Source organism: Pelodiscus sinensis, chromosome Z (genome assembly GCF_052426305.1).
Source record: "Pelodiscus sinensis isolate ZL-2025 chromosome Z, ASM5242630v1, whole genome shotgun sequence".
In the NCBI taxonomy this organism is placed as follows: domain Eukaryota; kingdom Metazoa; phylum Chordata; order Testudines; family Trionychidae; genus Pelodiscus; species Pelodiscus sinensis.
In genome coordinates, this window is record NC_143085.1 from 21,055,818 (window position 1) to 21,075,851 (window position 20,034).

The following is a 20,034-nucleotide window of genomic DNA, read 5'->3' on the forward strand; positions in this document are numbered from 1 at the left end:
AAAAGAAAAACAAAATGATTCCTCATGACCTATCCCATCATAAACATACCTGAGAGCTGTCACTGCTCTCTTTTTGAAGGAAGAATTGCTTCTTAAACTCATAGTAAGCATTATACTGATGCCATGGTTGCAGGAACTCAAACCTGTTAAGAGAGAAAGAAAAATAATTTGTGAAAAATATATATAAACACAGTAAATGTCAACAATCATTTACCAACTCACTACCTTAGTTACAGACATAATGTATGGTGTTCTAAAATATAGTAGCATATGCCTAAATTCTCAAGGAATACATACAATTCAGAATCATGGCTTCTGGATTCTGAGTTTTAAGATTAACTTTAAGTGGTCCCTTGAATTTTACATAAAAAATTACCAAATACTTTCTTTAAAACATTTTTCTTCAGAAAGGCATGCATTGTAAATAAAACAGTTCATTTGTTTAATGAATATAAAATTAAAGTTGAGAAGACTCTCACCTCGGATCATTCTTGGCACGCACACTGGTTTCAAACTTAATTCCATTCCTAGCAACATATTCAGCCAGTTTGTCAATAACAGGTTGGATATCTGGGGGTGGCGGGATAATGGCAACCACTGGAGCAATTGTGCTGAAAACATCAGAAGTCCATTACTTATGCATAGGAGATACAAATTTATTTCAATATTATTATTGCTTTATCAAAAATTTTATACAGACATTCACTCTTCAGTCTGTTGTGAACTTCTACTGATACTTGCAAGCAGAAACTTCTTAATACTTCAATTACAATGAACCATACACACAGTTAATTGTTTGGTTCACCTATTCACAGAAAAATGATTTCACTGATGCAGCATTAAATGCCTTCTCAGCTGCATGGACAAACAACCCCTCCCCTCCAAGACAGGGTTGGCAGGGAGGTGCCTTTTTTTCCTGCAGCTGCAGCAGTTCTGTGATGGGGCTGGGGCTGGGGCTGGGGCTGGGGCTGAGGCATGGTATGCCCCCCCCCCCACTCTCCCAGATGCAGCAGCTCTGTGATGGAGTTGGCAGGAAGGGTTCTCTGCCCCTCCACACCCATTACTCTTTGATGGGGCCAACAGGGAGCAAGGCACGTCTTCCCCATAGGGATTCAACAGGAACCCAGCTCCTATTACATTTAAACTGCAGAGCCATAGCAGGGTTAGCTCCCGGGAGCAGCATGAGCCGGGACTGAGCAATCCCGATTCAAGCCAGCCTTGGGACATTGCAGCTCTGCCTTTTAAATGTAGGCTCCTACTACATTTAAAAGGCAGAGCTGCAGTGAGGTGAGCTCCTAGCCCCGGTGTAGGCTAAAACTGCTTAGTCCCGGCTTATGTCACCCCCAGAAGCTAACCCCACTGCGGCTCTGCAGTATAAATGTTTTAGAAGTAGGGTCCCATGCTGCCCCTCTGCCTTTTAAATGTAGTAAGACACTGGCAGCTTTTACTATATTTAAAAGGCAGAGTCAAAGTGCCTCTGCCTCATGCCCTTCCCTCCCCTGCATGATGGAGACGGTGCTGGAGGGGGGAACTGGCTTTTAAGTTGGCTCCCCATAACACAGGCTCCTGCTCCCTCCCGCTTTGCTGCCTCTGCTATAAAGGGAGCATGATGGAGGGGAGAGAGGGGAGAGAAATATGAATGAGTAGTTGACTTGACTACTCTTTTACATCCCTATTCCCTGACCATGGCAGTTCCATATTGGAAGAGGAGGTTACTCATCTCAATAGTAACTGATGTTCTTTAAGATGAAGGTCCCCGTCCACATTAGGTCAGTGTGCCGCCGCTTAGCTTTAGATTGGAGATTTCAGGGCAGCGTCCCTGGGGCCGCACATGCAGGCACCTGAAGCCACATACTCTTAGGTTGCAGGCATCGTACATGCCTGGCCCCTCTCCCCACTCCTCAGTTCCTTCTCTACCCTGGAACTATGCCATGAGAAAGCCAAAATCCCAAAGTAGAGGGGAGGAAAGGAGGTTGTGGAGTACCCTTGGGGAAACTCATCTCGAAGATTGTCAGTTACTATTGAGGAGAGTAACCAGAGAGAGAGAGAGAGAGAGCGCCTCGTGGGTGCTCCCTGTTTTAGGTTGGAGGTCCCAGTGTAAGTGCGCAGTGCTTTGCAAATGTGTTGTCAGAGGACCATGTAGCAGCTACGCAAATGTCTCTTATGGGTACTTTGCAGAGGAATGCTACTGAGGTAGCCATGGCTCTAGTTAAGTGTGCCCTTATGCCACCCAGAGGGGGCACCTCTGTCTGTGAGGAACAGAGCTTGATACAATATGAGATCCAGCGGAAGAGTCTTTGTGATGAGACGGCCTGGCCCTTATTGCGGTTTGCTTTCCACACAAATAGTCTCAGAAATACTCGAAGAGATTTAGTTTGTTTCAAGTAAAAAGAAAGCACCTTGCACAGGTCAAGGATGTGCATTTTCATCTCAAAGAAACTGGCATGTGATTTGGGGAAGAAGGTGCGAAGGTGTATTGTCTGAGGTGGAAGAATGAGCATACCTTGGGGAAGAATTTGAGATGGGTACGTAAAGTGATCTTGTCTTTAAAAAAGGTGGCATATGGGGAATCAGCCATTAGAACTGTGATCTCTCCTATCTGTCTTGCTGAGGTAATGGCTATGAGGAAAACAGTTTTCATGGATAAATGTAATAATGAGGTAGGGGCTATTGGTTTGAAAGGCAGCCAAGTTAGAGCACTCAGTAATAAATATAGGTCCCACAGTTTTGTTGGTGGATTGATGTCTGGATAAAATGCCTGAAGACCCTTGAAAAACCTCTTAGTGAGTGGATGTGCAAATATGGACGAGTTGTCTATCTTCGAGTGGAAGGCAGTAATAGCAACATGATAAACTTTAATGGAACTTACTGCAAGGCCCATTTGTTTAAGGTGCAGAAGGTAATCGAGGATAGTATGTAAGGTGGCTGCTGAAGGAGCTGCCTGATGGTGTACACACCATGTCAAGATCTTCTCAATTTCTGAAGGTAAGTCTTAGGAGTGCTCTGTGTAGAAGGACCATTTATACTTGCTATGAGTGAGTCAATTTTAGCTCAGAGAACCATTCAGAAGCCACACCTTCAGGTGTAGTGAGTAGAGGTTCAGTTGGGTGGCACAGGGGCTCAGATGAAGAAGATTCTCGCTGTAAGGTAGGTGGATCAGCAACGTGGGAGACATTGCCACTAGAACGGGAAACTATGGCGGTCATAGCCATGCTGGAGCTATAAGTATTAGATAGACCTTGTCTTGCCGACTACCCTGTTCAACACTGGTATGAGAGGAAATGCGTACGTTAGGTGGGATGTCCAGCTGATGAGAAAGACATGTCCAATTGAGACCTTGCCGATGCCCCCACCCTGAAACAGAATAGGGGACATTTCTTGTTGGACTGTGTGGCAAACAGATCTATGAAACCCCACTGTTGAAAGATATCCACCAATGTGTGCGGATTCATTTGCCACTCATGTCTGGTTGGGAGGGCTTTGCTGAGTATGTCTGTCATTGTGTTCAGGGTGCCCTGAAGGTGCACTGCATTTATGTTGTATTTCAGGTACCAGTCCCAAAGTGCTATGGCCTCTGTGCAAAGTGCTCGAGATCAGGCTCTGTCCTGATGCTTTATATAAAACATTGCTCCAACGTTGTCTATGTATAGTCTGACACGACAGTTGGTGATGAACGCGAGGAATTTGACACGCGCATTCCTGACTGCACGGAGTTCCAGGATATTTATATGTAAGTTCTTGTCACTGCTGGACCACAGACCCTGGCACGAATGATGTCATAGGTGGATGCCCCATCCTGTAAGTGACTCATCTGTTGTCATGGAGATGGGTGATTCTGGTGGGTGGAAGGGGACTCCAGAACAAAGGTTCTGTGGGTTTAACCTCCAATATACTATCATTGGGAAAGCTAGGGATTTGGATAGTGGGTGGACATTGGGTCTGTAAACCTTTCCCAGCCAGTCCTGCAAGCATCTCATGTGAAGGCGAGCATTGTTGATGACAAAATTGCATGCTGACATGTGCCGCAACAACTGAAGGCACTCTAGTGCCATTGTGCGGAGGCTGGATTGTAAGGTGTTTACTGAGGCCACAATTTTTTTGGAAATGGTCTGTGCAGTGGGTGCGATGGACCTTGTTGAGTTGAGGCATATTCCTATAAATTGTAACTTCTATGTGATTTGACTTCATTCACTTGGAGGCTGAGATGTCAGAATAGGTATCTTGTGATTGATAGAGAATGACAGGAATTGTTGTGTGAGTGCACCTTGAAAAGGCTGTTGTCCAGGTAAGGAAATACGATAACTCTTTGTTTTCTCAGATATGCTGTGACAACTGCTAGAACCTTTTGAAAAGACCTTCAGGGCCGTAGAGAGTCCGAACGGAAACATTTTGTATTGGTAATGTTGAGAATCTACAACGAAACTAAGAAAATGTCTGTGAGCAAGGAGAATAGCAATATGAAAGAATGCATCTTGCAAGTTGAGGGACAAGAACCAATCTTCCTGTCCCAATGCCAGTAATAAAGTGGCAAGTGTTACCATCTTGAATTTTTGTTTCCGAATGAATTTATTGAGGGCCCTAAGGTCTAAGATGAGTCTCCGACCTCCCCAAAAATTTTCTGTCATGAAGTAATGGGAGTAAAACCCCTAACATCCCTAAATTGTGTGGGGACTGGTTCAATCACACCTGTGCGCAAAAGGTGCTCTCTCTCTTGTTGAAATAAGACTCTCCCAAGAGTGGTTCCTGAAGAGGGACTGGGAAGGAGGGTGGGAAGAAGGCAGAGACATAAAGGGAATAAGATAGCCTTTTTCAATTATCAGGAGGACCCGTCTGTCACAAGTTATACATTGCCAGTTGGTAAAGAAATGTAGCAGTCAATGATGGAACAAGTTTGCTTGTGTTGCAATAGGTGAGAGGTTCTCATGACACTCAACCTGATGTTCAAATTTGCTTATTGGACTGCTGCGACTGTTGGGAATTGATAGAGGAAGGACATCATTGGATTCTGCCTCTGTTCTACTGGTGTTGGTCCTGTCTGTTATAATGTGCATGTGGAGGGTATTGAGGTCTTAGGTAGGGCTGATACTTATATTGTCATCTTCTAGGTGCCTGGCTACAGATACACATTTAAAAAGGTCTTGCAAATGTGTAACATTATCTGAAGTGGTTGGAGCTGGGGGCATAGACCCTCCCTCCACTGGGGTAGGGGGGTCATTTTGGTCCAGAGAGGCTCCTCCCTCATGCAGGTGGGTCCCCTTTGTGTATTTGCTTAGAAGGGGAATATTGTTTTGAAGGGGAACAGTGTCATTTCCAGACACACTGGTGCTTTTGGTATTGCCATTTGTCCCAGAACTACCAGTGGAGGGATCCAGGGATTACCATTATATTAAGGCATATTCCCTAATTCTTGGTAGGGCCTGGAAGAATAAACAGTCTGATCTGTATAAGGAGAATTTTCTGGGGACAAACCCTAGAGAATTCATTTTCAGATTTGGATGAAAATCTTTCCTGAGAAAGTGATCAGGGTCTAAAAATGGTGAGTTAAAGGTAGATGAGACTAACAAGTCTCCGCACTGAGGGTAATGCCCAGCTGGCATTGTTGATACCGTGGTAGGAGGCAAGGATGCTACCTGAACCGTTGAATCACGCCTCGGTGATGGGAAACTAGCACCACATTAGGCTACATTAGCACCACGTGAAGTGGAGGCAGAGGCTCCTGTTGATACGGTCAGCACCGCACTCTTATGCTGTGCCAGTGAGACTGTATCAGAGACAGGTGGTCCTGCAGCTAACGAGGCAAGCATCTTGAAGCCTGATGCCTCAAAGCATGATTTAGTGCATGCCTATTTGTTATCTGTGTCGGCAGCTCCAGAGACACCCAGAGCATCATATATGCCGAGGCACGGTGCTAACGCTGCTCTCAGCAATGGCCATGAGGGAGATGGCCATTTAGATGCCATAGCCCCTTGAGGTAATGAGAAGGCTCACTTTTTGGTGGCCTTTTTGGTTCCCTGCTGTTTATCATTCTCAGGCTGTTGGCCCGGGTCTGAAACTGGTCTGAGCAAATTTTCAAGTAAAAATAGCTTGAAACAGAGGTTTCTGTCTTTCCACACTTGCGATTTCAACTTTGCACAATGAGGGCATTTTTGGGAGATATGCTGCTCTCCGAGGCAGTGGACGCATTGTGAAATGCCATCTGATATGGGGACAGGCTCTTTACATGAGGTGCAGCATTTAAACTCTGATGAGATGAAATCAGTCAGTAACCACAGGAAGTAGTTAACTGGGAGAGAAACTTATACTAATCTAGTTTTTTTTTAAACTAACTAACCTCAATATCAATAACCTGGGGAGAGAAAAAAAAATTGTTTTAAAGGGACAATCACGTGGATGCGAAAAAGCTAGGGAGCACTGCTGAGTCCGTCTGTAACTGGAGGCACTAGGGAAGAAACTGAGGAACGGTGGAACACAGGGGACACTGCTCTGAAATCTCTGATCTAAGGCTTGACAGCAGAGCACTCAAGGGACATCTCTCGAAGAACTGAAGCTCACCCCTCCCCTAGTCATGGCTCCCAACCCAGAGCTGCTGCTACTGGGTGGAAAAGGTGCCCTCTTCCTTGGGCCCCTACAATCCTAGCATGGACCTACCCTAGTTGAGGGACAGGTGCTGCTCCCCCAGCTGTGTTCACTGGAGCTGCAGTAATGGTGGAGAGGTGTCTCTCACCTAGCCCCAAGCTTCTGCAGTGAGGGGGCTGGGAGTAGTCCTCTCTCCTCTGGGTAGCCTGTACTCAGCCCCTCTCATGCCTAACTCCATTCCAGAGCCCGTACCCCCAGTGCAGCCAGAGTCTACACCCCACATCCTAATCCTCTGCCCCAGCCTTGAGTACCAAACTGAACCCCAACCCCACAGGGTCATCCGCACCACACACTATGTGTGAACAGAATGACTTTATATGTGATACATGTACATGAATACAGACGTAATAATGAAAGTAATTCAGTATATGGACATAAAACGTTAGAGGGATGCAGACTGACGAATCTCTGGAAACAATCCCAACAAAAGTGATCAATAAAAATGTTACAGACCATTTTACATTGGTTTATACACTAGTGGTGCATATAATGCAAGGTGCTTCAAACAAAACAAAAGCTAAACTAAACATGCCTCAGATATGGATCAATTTCATGCAGGAAAAGAAACCCATTTAATATTTTAAATGGATTTTATGTGAGGCAATAATTATCTTTCTAGAACTTTATAATGCATTTACAGTGTGCACACACATGACCACACTTGAGTCCAAACTCTGGCATTCCATTACTTTGTAGAAATTAAATACAATAAACCTTCGCTGCTTAAAAAATTATTTTTTTTTTAGATGAATATATGAAATATACATGATGACATGAAAGTATGATACCTTGTAGCAGGCGTTGTAGATGCCAATCCACTACTGGAATCAGCTGTTTCTGGAGGAGGTGGAGGTGTAGTACCAGGAGGTGGAGGTACTGTCGTTACTCCTGTAGTGCTTGATACAGTCATACCTGCAGGCAGCGCACTGTAATAGGTGGCAACATCTATTCCTGGGGGTGGAGGTGCCAGGCAATAGGTTCCATCAGGTAGCATATAGTAACTGTAATACATGGCAGCCACTGCTGCTGTAAAGAAACCCAAACATTTATTTAAGATCAATACTTCAGAAGTTTGGGGGGGGGGGAAGACAAATTATAAAAAATAGAATGTCACTTGGATTCACATTTCAAATCAAGTAATGTTTTATCTATTTTTCTGGTGTAAAAAAAGGAAAAGGGTTCACATCAACACATTCAGGTTAAAAGAGACAAAATATATTGAATGTGGTGTCAGAGCACATACAAGGCCAATGGGAAACCGAACAGGCATGAACAGTGAGGTGAACCCTTAAAGGCACATGAAAAGTTTTCTGACATGCAATTTTTCTTCAGAAAAGTTAACACTCTATAAATGTTAGCTAAATTTAACATTTTAAATTGAGTGCCCTGTACATATTAGGAAAAATAATTTGTATTTTATACTTACAATCAGATTATTTAATGTGAGGAAAGAAAATCAGAACATTAATCTGAGCATTAAAATAAATAATTTTAATTTATTAAAGTAAAATTAATTTTAATACAGAAAAGTTCTAATCAATGTTAACTTAATTCTTAATACTTTTAGGGAAAAATGAATCATTTCAGATTACCCAAGACATGTAAAATACTAACTTATATAAATTGCCAAAAATACAGGTTTCCTGGTTAAGCAATTTCCCCCCTTTTTAATATTAAAGGTATATTTGTGTTACAAATGTTTGGACTTAAAGCTACAATTTAATCTGTACCCAGCCAAGTAGAATGAGAAACAATTTGCCCAATTAATCAGCTTTAACACTATGCATGCATGCACAAAACCTGAAACATTAAATTTGAAAGGGTTTTTGATTGTGTCTGGAACATGCATTACAGGAGAATGTCTATTAAGAGTACCTCAGCAATAGCTTATAGCCTTGCTGTCATGAGTTGCAAAGCCTGCATAATTCATATGGACTACAAGCACAACAAAATTAAGATTTCACCCTCAAGAGACAAAAAAAAAAAAATACAAAATTCACAGCTGTTAATGTGTTATTCTATTAATTATAGATGTACGAATCCCTCATTTATGAAACACCAGCTGAACATGCCACTGGTGTTCAGTTATGAACACCATAATTTTCAGCTGTGGAATAAATTGTTTTGTCTCATCCCATTTCCAGTACATTTTTCTCTGCAGTAGAGAAGACAAGTTCCAAAGTCCAGAGATGTACAATCCTGGAGATCAAACTTATCTCAAATCTCAAAAACAGCCCAGCCATTTTAAAATATGCTTACTTCGAGAGTTGAAAAAAATGAACTGTAGAAAATTACAAATTTAAGAGTAAATAGTATTATGAGTGCCTCAGTTTCTGTGTGTTTAAACTCAAAGCTACTGAAAGGGACTTATTTTTAAGAAATGCTAAGCACCAGACTTCTGAAAATTGTGACTCTTTAAAATGTCTCAGTTAAATTTTTCCCCAGTCACTACCCACTCTTGAGAATGTAAGCCAAAGCTCAAAGCAATGAATTTACTAAACACCTAGGTAGGCTTGAATTAAAGACTTGAGACTGACAACTGCCATCAAAATGAGTTTCCAGAGTTGGATTAAACTGTTTTGGATGCTAATTAGAAATGTTAGCATGTAGTCATTTAAACAGTTAACTAATAAGCCTGTGCTTATTGGTTAATCATAGAATCATAGGATACTAGGACTGGAAGGGACCTTAAGAGGTCATCGAGTCCAGTCCCCTGCCCTCATGGCAGGACCAAATACTGTCTAGACCATCCCTGATAGACATTTATCTAACTTTCTCATAAGTATCTCCAGAGATGGAGATTCCACAACCTCCCTGGGCAATTTATTCCAGTGTTTGACTACCCTGACAGGAACTTTTTCCTAATGTCCTACCTAAACCTCCCTTGCTGCAGTTTAAGCCCACCACTTCTAGTTCGATTCTCAGAAACCAAGATGAACAAGGTTTCTCCTTCCACCTTATAATGCCCTTTTAGATACCTGAAAACTGCTATCATGTCCCCCCCTCAATCTTCTCTTTTCTAAACTAAACAAATCCAATTCTTTCAGCCTTCCTTCATAGGTCATGTTCTCTAGACCTTAATCATTCTTGTTGCTCTTCTCTGGACCCTCTCCAATTTCTCCACACCCTTCTTGAAATGCAGTACACAGTACTACAACTGAGGCCCAACTAGCACAGAGTAGAGTGGAAGAATGACTTCTTGTGTCTTGCTCACAACACACCTGTTAATGCATCCCAGAATCATGTTTGCTTTTTGCAACAGCATCACACTACACATTCATATTCAGCTTGTGGTCCACTCTAACCCTTAGATTCCTTTCTGCCTTACTCCTTCCTAGACAGTTGCTTCCCATTCTGTATGTGTGAAACTGATTATTCCTTCCTAAGTGGAGCACGTTGCGTTTGTCTTTATTAAAGTTCATCCTGTTTACCTCAGATCATTTTTCCAATTTGTCCAGATCATTTTGAATTATGACCCTATCCTCCAGATTAGTTACAATCCCTCCCAGATTGGTTGCTGGTTAATCCAAACAATTACATGCATCCTCCTTTCCTTGCTGCCTCTATATCAGAGGATACGCGGAGAGGTGGGGGTGCGGAAGGCACAGAATCCGGTGCCCATAGGGAGCCAGTTTTTAAGCCAGTTCCCGGTGTATGCTAGTTCCTGCGGAGCTACTTGCCCCTAACCCCACTGCCCCCCACAGAGGCAACAGCAAGGAGGGGGGAAGGCAGGAGCCAGTGCTCAGGAGGGAGGCTTTTAAGATGGGTCTCCATGAGCCCTAGAGATATTAAATTTAGTTAAATTAATTAGTCAATAAGCGGGAAAGCTGTAGCGAGGTTAGTTCCTGTCCCAGGAGCTAACCCTGCTTGGCTCTTCCTTTTAAATGTATTAAGAGTTTAATACATTTAAAAGCCCGAAGTGCAGCAGGGGGAACCAGTTGTGAGCTGGGACAGCTGGTTTCCAGCTTGTGCAGGGTCGCCCACCACTGCACACCAACTTTTTAAATGTATGAAGAGGCAGCAGGACCGATGATTCCTGACTCATGCCGGGTCCCCCCACTAAGCTCCAGCCTTTTTACATTTAAGGCTGAAGCACAGTGTGAGGGGACAGCCTGCCAACTCTTGATACATTTAAAAGACTGAAGTGCAGCAGGGGGGACCCAGCCCAAGCCAGGAATCAGCTTTCCTGGCACGAGCCAGGTTCCCCCTGCTGTGCTTCTGATTTTTAAATGTAATTATTTAATTTGTTTTAATGATTTTGAAAAGCAGAGGCACAGTGTCTGGGACCGGGCGCAAGCCAGGAAAAAACAGTTATTTACCTTGTAAATGTTATTCTTCGAAGTGTGCTGCTCATGTCCATTTGAATGAGTTGTGTGCATACCACATGCATGGATTCCGGAACTTTTTCTCTAGCAGTGCTCATCATGCTAGCAGGGAGCCCTCTGGAGTGGCACCGACATACTGGTGCATAAATACCCCTACTGGCCCTCCCCTCCCTTCCTTCTTGCCTGAGTTCTCCAATGAAGGGGAGATGGGCAGGATTCTGAACGGACATGAGCAATACAGCTCGAAGAACAACAATTACAAGGTAAATAACTGTTTTTTCTTCTTCGAGTGCTTGCTCATGTGCATTCGAATGAGGTGACTTTCTAGAGAAAATATAGGTGGTTGGGTCAGAGATCAGTGCAGCTTATGTTGAGACCGACGGCAACACTGCCGTGCCAAGAGCAGCATCCTCCCTAGTCTGCTGAGTGATTTCATAGTACGTTGTGAATATGTGCACCGAAGACCACATGGCTGCTCTGAAAATGTCCAGGATGGGGACACATGGCAGGAAGGCTACCACCAACACCTGCAACCAGACCCCATGGTGCATCACAATGCCAGTGGCCATAGTGTGTGCTGCCAAGTCCACCGCGTCTAGTGTGCCTGCAAAGCTGCACAGGGGATGATTCTACCCTCTGTTAGCGCAGCAAACTCCTGGAGGGAGTCCTGAAGCAAGCGTTCCTTAAACTTGTCTGGTGCCAACCAAGTATTGTATGCATACTTGCTTATCATTGCCTGCTGGTTAGCAATGCACAGCTGTAAGCTCCCCATAGCATTCGCCTTGTGACCCAGAAGATCTAGTTTTTTCAGTTCCCTACTCTTGGGGTGCCTGCACAATGAGAGCCTGGGACTGAGTGAGAGTACAAATGCTCATAGAATCATAGAATCATAGGACTGGAAGGGTCCTCAAAAGGTCATCGAGTCCAGTCCCCCGCCCTCAAGGCAGGACCAAGCTCCGTCTACACCATCCCTGACAGATGTCTATCTAACCTGTTCTTAAATATCTCCAGAGAGGGAGATTCCACCACCTCCCTTGGCAATTTATTCCAATATTTGATCACCCTGACAGTTAGGAATTTTTTCCTAATGTCCAATCTAAACCTCCCTTGCTGCACTTTAAGCCCGTTACTCCTTGTCCTGTCCTCAGTAACCAAGAGGAACAAATTTTCTCCTTCCTCCCTTTTAGATATTTGAAAACCGCTATCATGTTCCCCCTTAATCTTCTTTTTTCCAAACTAAACAAGCCCAGTTCATGAAGCCTGGCTTCATAGGTCATGTTCTCTAAACCTTTAATCATTCTTGTCGCTCTTCTCTGTACCCTTTCCAATTTCTCCACATCTTTCTTGAAATGTGGCGCCCAGAACTGGACACAGTACTCCAGCTGAGGCCTAACTAGCGCAGAGTAGAGCGGCAGAATGACTTCACGAGTTTTGCTTACAACACACCTGTTGATACAACCTAGAATCATATTTGCTTTTTTTGCAACAGCATCACACTGTTGACTCATATTCAACTTGTGGTCCACTATGACCCCTAGATCCCTTTCCGCCATGCTCCTTCCTAGACAGTCGCTTCCCATCTTGTATGTATGGAACTGATTGTTCCTTCTTAAGTGGAGCACTTTGCATTTCTCTTTATTAAACCTCATCCTGTTTACCTCTGACCATTTCTCTAACTTGCTAAGGTCATTTTGAATTATGTCCCTATCCTCCAAAGAATTTGCAACCCCACCCAGTTTGGTATCATCTGCAAACTTAATAAGCGTACTCTCTATCCTAATATCTACATCATTGATGAAGATATTGAACAGTACAGGTCCCAAAACAGACCCTTGAGGAACTCCACTTGTTATCCCTTTCCAGCAGGATTTAGAACCGTTAACAACAACTCTCTGACTACGGTTACCCAGCCAATTATGCACCCACCTTATTGTGGCCCTATCTAAGTTATATTTGCCTAGTTTATCAATAAGAATATCATGCAAGACCGTATCAAATGCCTTACTAAAGTCTAGGTATATGACATCCACCGCTTCTCCCTTATCCACAAGGCTCGTTATCTTATCAAAGAAAGCTATCAGATTAGTTTGGCATGACTTGTTCTTCACAAACCCATGCTGGCTATTCCCTATCACTTTATTACCTTCCAAGTGTTTGCATATGATTTCCTTAATTACCTGCTCCATTATCTTCCCTGGGACAGACGTTAAACTGACCGGTCTGTAGTTTCCTGGGTTGTTCTTATTCCCCTTTTTATAGATGGGCACAATATTTGCCCTTTTTCCAGTCTTCTGGAATCTCCCCTGTCTGCCATGATTTTTCAAAGATCATAGCTAAAGGCTCAGATACCTCCTCTATCAGCTCCTTGAGTATCCTGGGATGCATTTCATCAGGACCTGGTGACTTGCTGACATCTAACTTTCCTAAGTGATTTTTAACTTGTTCTTTGTGTATCCTATCTTCTAAACTTACCCTCTCTCTGTTTGTATTCACTACGTTAGGCACACCTCTAGACTTCTCGGTGAAGACCGAAACAAAGAAGTCATTGAGCATCTCTGCCATTTCCAAGTTTCCTGTTACTGCTTCTCCCTCCTCACTAAGCAGTGGGCCTACTCTGTCCTTGGTATTCCATGCCCCGTCTGGCAGACAAAACAGTGTTTCTCGACTCCCTTATGGGAAGGCAGGATTAAAGTCGATATCTGCCACAGATTATTGGCAATTTTGGGGGAAGGGATAGCTCAGTGGTTTGAGCATTGATCTTCTAAACCCTGGGTTGTGAGTTCAATCCTTGAAAGGGGCCATCTCTGGATCTGGGGCAAATCTGTCAGGGATGGTACTTGGTCCTGCCGAGAGGGCAGAGGACTGACTTGATGACCTCTCAAGGTCCCTTCCAGTTTTATGAGATAGGTATACCTCTAATTCAGTAGCAATGCCAGTCTCAGGGGTGCATCCACTGATAAAATGTCCACTATGGGATTGGCATCCTTGTTAACAACCTCTGTCTGGACCCCCAAAATGGCTGCCAATCTACACAGCAGATCCTGGTGGGCCCTAGCATCCATGGAGAGAAAAAGAGTGGAGCAGTGTCAGCCAAAGCCTCATCTTGGGAGGATGACAAAGACTCACTTATCTCAGGCTGGTCCTGAAGTGGCTCTATGGTCTTGTGAGCTTGGCAGGGCTGGGGACAATCTTGTGGTCCCAAGCCCTAGCCCTCAGCAGGGTCTGGTGCTGGAGGTGAGACCAGTGTGGTGAGGTTATGGACTCTATAAACTCCATTGTGGCATCAAATGCATCAGAGTGAATGGTCTGACATCTTGAAAAGTCCTCTTTGACACCAGATTCTTTGAATGCACCAAGCTCAACCATCGTCTAGAGACACCAAGAGCATCCAGGTTCCAAGGAGGCAAGCCCTCCAACAAGCTTCCATCTCAGTGTCACCCTCCGTACCCCTGCTTAAAGGGGATCTGTAGCCAGACAGACATCCCCTCCCCCCATCACATCCATCTTATTTGCCTCTCTGAAGCATACAGGGCAGAGAAGGAGCAGTAAAATCAGCATAGCCATCAAGCTTTGATCTGCTTTAACGCAAGATCAGGATATGCGAGTGTGCCCGGCTGGCACCTATGTTGATTCGAACACACACAGTCCCTGGAAGAGAAATTTCCCACTGAGCAAAGAATCCCCAGTAATTCCAATTTAGTTCTCTCTCTTACAAGTGTAAATTAAGTTCACAACTCCCTTGTAAGAACTGGTCTCACAAAAGACAGACCAGCCCCATTTGGCATGACAGACAAGAAAGAGAAATACGTGACCCCATGAGTATAAAGATAGGTCCAGCACACACTCACTCTGAGTGTCATTCTACCCTCTACCTGCTGGTCGGGTTAGGTGTTTGACCTCCCGAGGTTCTATGGGGACGCCCACCTCGTATTTTCGTCTTTCCTAGGAATTGAGGGACCGGCCCTGGCCTGTCATGCTGGAGTCGAGAGGCACAGAAGGCGGTAAAAATTGTACCTGGATGTGGTCCTCTGTCTTAAGTGTACACATAGAAAGAGTAAGCTGTTACTTGGTACCATTATTTCTATTTTTCTATCTTTATCTTCTTTGTAACCATTTTAAGATCTATATTTTGCTAGTAGTTAAGAAATAGAACAATAGCCATTGCAACCATATGATTTATAAGCTTCCTCAAATAAACCTGTAACAGTTTAAGTTTTAACCTGACTCCTTCAGTTGCTGTAATAGAACCAAGCACAATTTAAAAGAACTTCAGCCGGTCTTAAGGGACAGATATACGGAGCCCTGACCGTCGGCTAACAGGATCTTCCCATGCTGTCTCCTCTTCTTGGCACCAGAGATTGGTGCCAATTCAGAGGCTGGTTGCTGTGCAGACTTCATGAGGAGCAATTTTAAGTGGGAATCACATTTTGTAAGGGACTTAAAGTCTCTGCAGAGTTTACCGGAATCTGAGAGGTGGCCCTCCCCTGACTCTTTGGACAAGAGCAGTGAGGGTCCCCCCGCAGGGCATGGCGCTCCCCCGACTCTTCGGAAAAGAGCTATGAGGGTCCCTGCAGGGCATGGGTTTCAAACAAGTTGCACAAAGATTGAACTGCTGTGGACCTGGCATCCTCTCCCCCACAGGGGAGAAATAAGCAGTGAAGTCTAACATTACCTAATTACTCAACTATTTACACTACAAATAAAGCAATCTATAATGCTAATGATGTACACACTGGGTCAACTGCTGGAAACACAGATGCTCCAGCTACCATCTCAAGTGGTAAGAAGGAATGGAAGGAGGACTTCAGCAGGGATACTTATGCACCAATATGTCTGCGCCAATCCAGGGGGCTCCCTGCTGGCACAACAGGTACTGCTGGGAAAAAAGCTCCAGAAGCTGATCTTGGCACGTGCACAGCTCATTGAAATGCACACGAGAAAGCACTCAAAGAAGAATCAGCAGATTTTCAGCTCACGCCTAGTCCCCACTACCTCCCTGGCTCATGCCGGGTTCCCACCACTGCGTACCAGCCTTGAATGTAAAAAGGCTGGAGTGCAATGGGGGGGAGGGGGACTCAGTGAGAACCAGGAATCAGCTGTCCTGGCTCATGCCGGGTCTACCCGCTGCACTTCTGATTTTTAAATGTATTAAGAGCCAGTAGGCATAGAGTCTGGGAGTGGGCGCAAGCCGGGAACTAGCGGATTCCTGGCTCTTCGTGCCGGTCCCCAGGTCCCCACTACCAGTCTGCCTCCCCTTGAGATGGTGCTGAGGGGAACTGGCTTTTAAACTAACTCCTCCAGCACTGGCTTCTATTTTCTCCGCACCTTTCTACCTCTAATAGAGGCAGTGTGTGGGTGGCAGGGGAGCTACTAATTGAGGGACTAGTTGACTAGTCACATCCCTAATGAGCACCAGATCCTGTGGAACCATTCTTGCACTGATTATTTTCAATTATCGCATTAGTAATCACAGTCAAAGAATACTCACATTGGATACCACCTGAATTTCTAACATAAAAAAATCAATATACCTCCCCTTTCATACAAAATTTTTTGTAAGAGCTTTTTTATGCTTTATAAAGATAGATATTCAATTTCTTATACTAAGAACTGTGACAGGAGACAAAATTTTCCCTAATTTCTAGCCTTTACTGTGCCATGCCAAAATATTTTATACCTACCTACTTATTACAAAGCAAACATTTTAAATGAAGATTAGCACAACTCTATAATGGATCCTCCAAATATGAAGAAGCAAATTTACCTGTGAAATAAACAAGCTTTCAATTCAATTAAACTTGTATTTCTTATGCCAAAGTTTAATTTAGTCCAATGACTGTTTCAATGAATACTGTGAAACTCGGTATTATTTTAATATAGGTTTTATGCAAATCTGAATTTTTCCAACTACTGCATGCAGCAAGGTCTTAGAGTGCAACTAATTGATAGATAATGCTCAAAAACACAAATATAATGTCATTAACAGCCTCGGATTAGAGGTTTAAATGCAACTTGCACAAGACTGGATCTGCTTGCTAAGAAAGTTATCCAAAAGGTTCTCTATGGAGTGATGGCAACTCATGAACTTTAAGCAACAATACAGAAGTCCACTGTTTGTCTGAGGCAATATGAAAATACTTACAACATTTTAAAGAAAAAAAATAACTTCCATCAGTCATTAACTGATTTAAATTAATAGGGTTCTGCATGAGTGCAGGTTTGTCAATTGCAAGATCAGGGTCTGAAATATTTGCAACTAAATGTGCACTTTAAACTTCCTGTACTACTATGGTTTTAGTTATAAAATCTTAATTAAGAAAACAATACACAGTCATGCCTTAGCATCACTACAATGTTACAGTAACGCACGTTAATAGGGCAATCACCAGAATACTGCCAAAAACAGTGTCCAATCATAGTTATGAACACACATAACTGAACCGTGCCGTGGAGAGACAAAAGATCATTCTATACTCAGAAATATGAATATTAAAGAGCTCTTTGAATTTGATAGTTTTAATCTGAAAGCAGGATTACATATAGGACTAGGCATAGCATAAATTATTGCCTTAGTTGCAATTAAATTACAAACGTATCTTATAACATCAAGTTCCACATATTAGCAAACTATTGTTCTATTTCATACATTTTAATTTTACCATATTCCTTTGTAACCTTCTATTTATCACAGAATGCACAATACTTCCTCTTTGGAATGTTATAAACATATAACTATTTTGTCTCCTACTGCTAGAATCATAGAACCATAGAGCTGGAAGAGACCTCAGAAGGTCATCAAGTCGAGCCCCCTGCTCTAGGCAGGACCAATCCCAACTAAATCAACCCAGCCAGGGCTTTGTCAAGCCGAGACTTAAACACCTCTAGGGAACCCATTCCAGTGCTTCACCACTTTCCTATTGAAATAGTTTTTCCTAATATCCAACCTGGATCTCTCTCACAACAACTTGAGACCATTGCTCCTTGTTCTGCGATCTGTCACTACTGAGAACAGCCTTTCTCCATCCTCTTTGGAACTGCCCTTCAGAAAGCTGAAGGCTGCTATCAAATCCCCCCTCCACTCTTCGTTTCTGCAGACTAAACAGACGCAACTCCCTCAGCCTCTCCTCATAGGTCATGTGCTCCAGTCCCCTAATCATTTTGGTTGCCCTCTGCTGGACCCTCTCCAATGTGTCCACATCCTTTTTATAGTGGGGGGCTCAGAACTGGACACAATACTCCAGATGTGGCCTCACCAGAGCCGAATAAAGAGGAATAATCACTTCTCTGGATCTGCTGGCAATGCTCCTCCAAATGCACCCTAATATGCCATTAGCTTTCTTAGCTACAAGGGTACACTGTTGACACATATCCAGCTTCTCATCTACTGTAATCCCCACGTCCTTTTCTGCAGAACTACTGCTTAGCTGGTTGGTCTCCAGCCTGTAACAATGCTTGGGATTCTTCCGTCCCAAGTGCAGCACTCTGCACTTGTCCTTGTTGAACCTCATCAGATTTCTTGTGGCCCAATCCTCTAATCTGTCCAGGTCACTCTGGACCCTATCCCTGCGCCTCCAGTGTATCTACCTCTCCCCCTAGCTTAGTGTCATCTGCAAACTTGCTGAGGGTGCAATCCATTCCCTCATCCAGGTTATTAATAAAGATATTGAACAAAACAGGTCCTAGAACCGAACCTTGGAGTACTATGCTAGAAACCGACTGCCATCAACATCGAGCCATTGCTCACTACCCGCTGGGCCCAGCCTTCTAGCCAGCTTTCTATCCATCTTGCTGTCCATTTATCCAATCCACATTCCCTTAACTTGCTGGCAAGAATATTGAAGGAGACCATATGAAAAGCCTTGCTAAAGTCAAGGTATATCACATCACTGACTTTCCCATGTCTACAGATCCAGTTATCTCATCATAGAAGCTAATCAGATTAGTAAGGCATGACTTGCCCTTAAGTGAATCCATGCTAACTATTCCTGATCACTTTCCTCTCTTCCAAGTGCCTCAAAATGGATTCCTTAAGGATCCCTTCCATGATTTTTCCAGCAACCGAGGTAAGACTGACCGGCCTATAGTACCCTGGATCTTCCCTCTTCCCTTTTTTAAAGGTGGGCACTACATTTGCCTTTTTCCAATCATCCGGGACCTCTCCCGATCTCCACGACTTTTCAAAGATAATAGCCAAAGGGCTCTGCATTCTAACTTGACTTCACTTTTTAAAGTCTCCCATAGTAGAGAATCACCTTTCACTAGACTTCTTCTATCTCTATGCTATTTTGATAAAGAGAAAAAGCCATTTTGTAAGCAAAAGTTAATGCGAAGTACACCCATCCAAAATTACTATTAAAACCTTACTATTTAATTTTTTAATTGTTCATTTTATTTTTTCCAGGTTGGATGAGGATCTATAAATACAAATAATCATAGTTTAAATGAATTATTAATTATGGCAATAAAAAGCCTCATACTAATATTTAAATGTAAGCTTTATGCCCTTTTTGAACAATTACCAAATAATTTTTAATAACAAGAAAGCCTAAGTTACATTATAGTCACTGAAAACATATGAGAAATTATTTATACCTTCGTAAGTGCTTTACTTTGTTAAAAGCTAGAAGCCATTTAGGCAGCAAACTGTGCATCTGCCTACTGGTCTACTGAAAAGTAGACTGGACATAAAAAGATGGAGTAAATGCTCATATAATCAATAGTTATCATTGATTTCTTTAAATATATACAATAAATCATACATGGAAACCAAGGACAATGAGCTGAGTATTTAATGAAGCTTTTTGGCAATAAAATCCTGCCTGAATGCATTTACAAAGTGAAAGCTCCAAAGCCATTCTAAAACATACTTTTAGATGCTGGGGGTGGGCAGAACCAACAAATCCCAAACACATAACCAAAACACAACAAAAACAAAGAACTTTATGCAATACTTTATCTTGGGATTTCTCCAGCAAAGTCAATACTCAGTCATCGTCAAAACCGTTCAAAAGCATAGCACAAACAACATGGCACACAATCACAAACAGCAATTATGTGTAAGATTGTTATTGTT

At 43.2% G+C, this 20,034-nt stretch overlaps 1 protein-coding gene across 6 annotated transcripts in view; it reads right to left on the reverse strand.

Annotated features, from left to right (window-relative positions):
- The window catches only part of SFSWAP (splicing factor SWAP), a 144,582-nt gene that overhangs the window by 89,712 nt on the left and 34,836 nt on the right, over window positions 1–20,034 (reverse strand). For 5 of the 6 annotated variants that reach the window (XM_075898417.2, XM_075898416.2, XM_075898414.2 and 2 more), the window contains exons 8-10: window positions 7,425–7,662; window positions 480–611; window positions 50–143 (exon numbers count right to left, since the gene is read on the reverse strand). In XM_075898417.2, the coding sequence (XP_075754532.1) occupies window positions 50–143; window positions 480–611; window positions 7,425–7,662 (464 nt within the window). The remainder of the gene's footprint in view (window positions 1–49; window positions 144–479; window positions 612–7,424; window positions 7,663–20,034) is intronic. The other variant, XM_075898415.2, reaches the window with a different exon arrangement.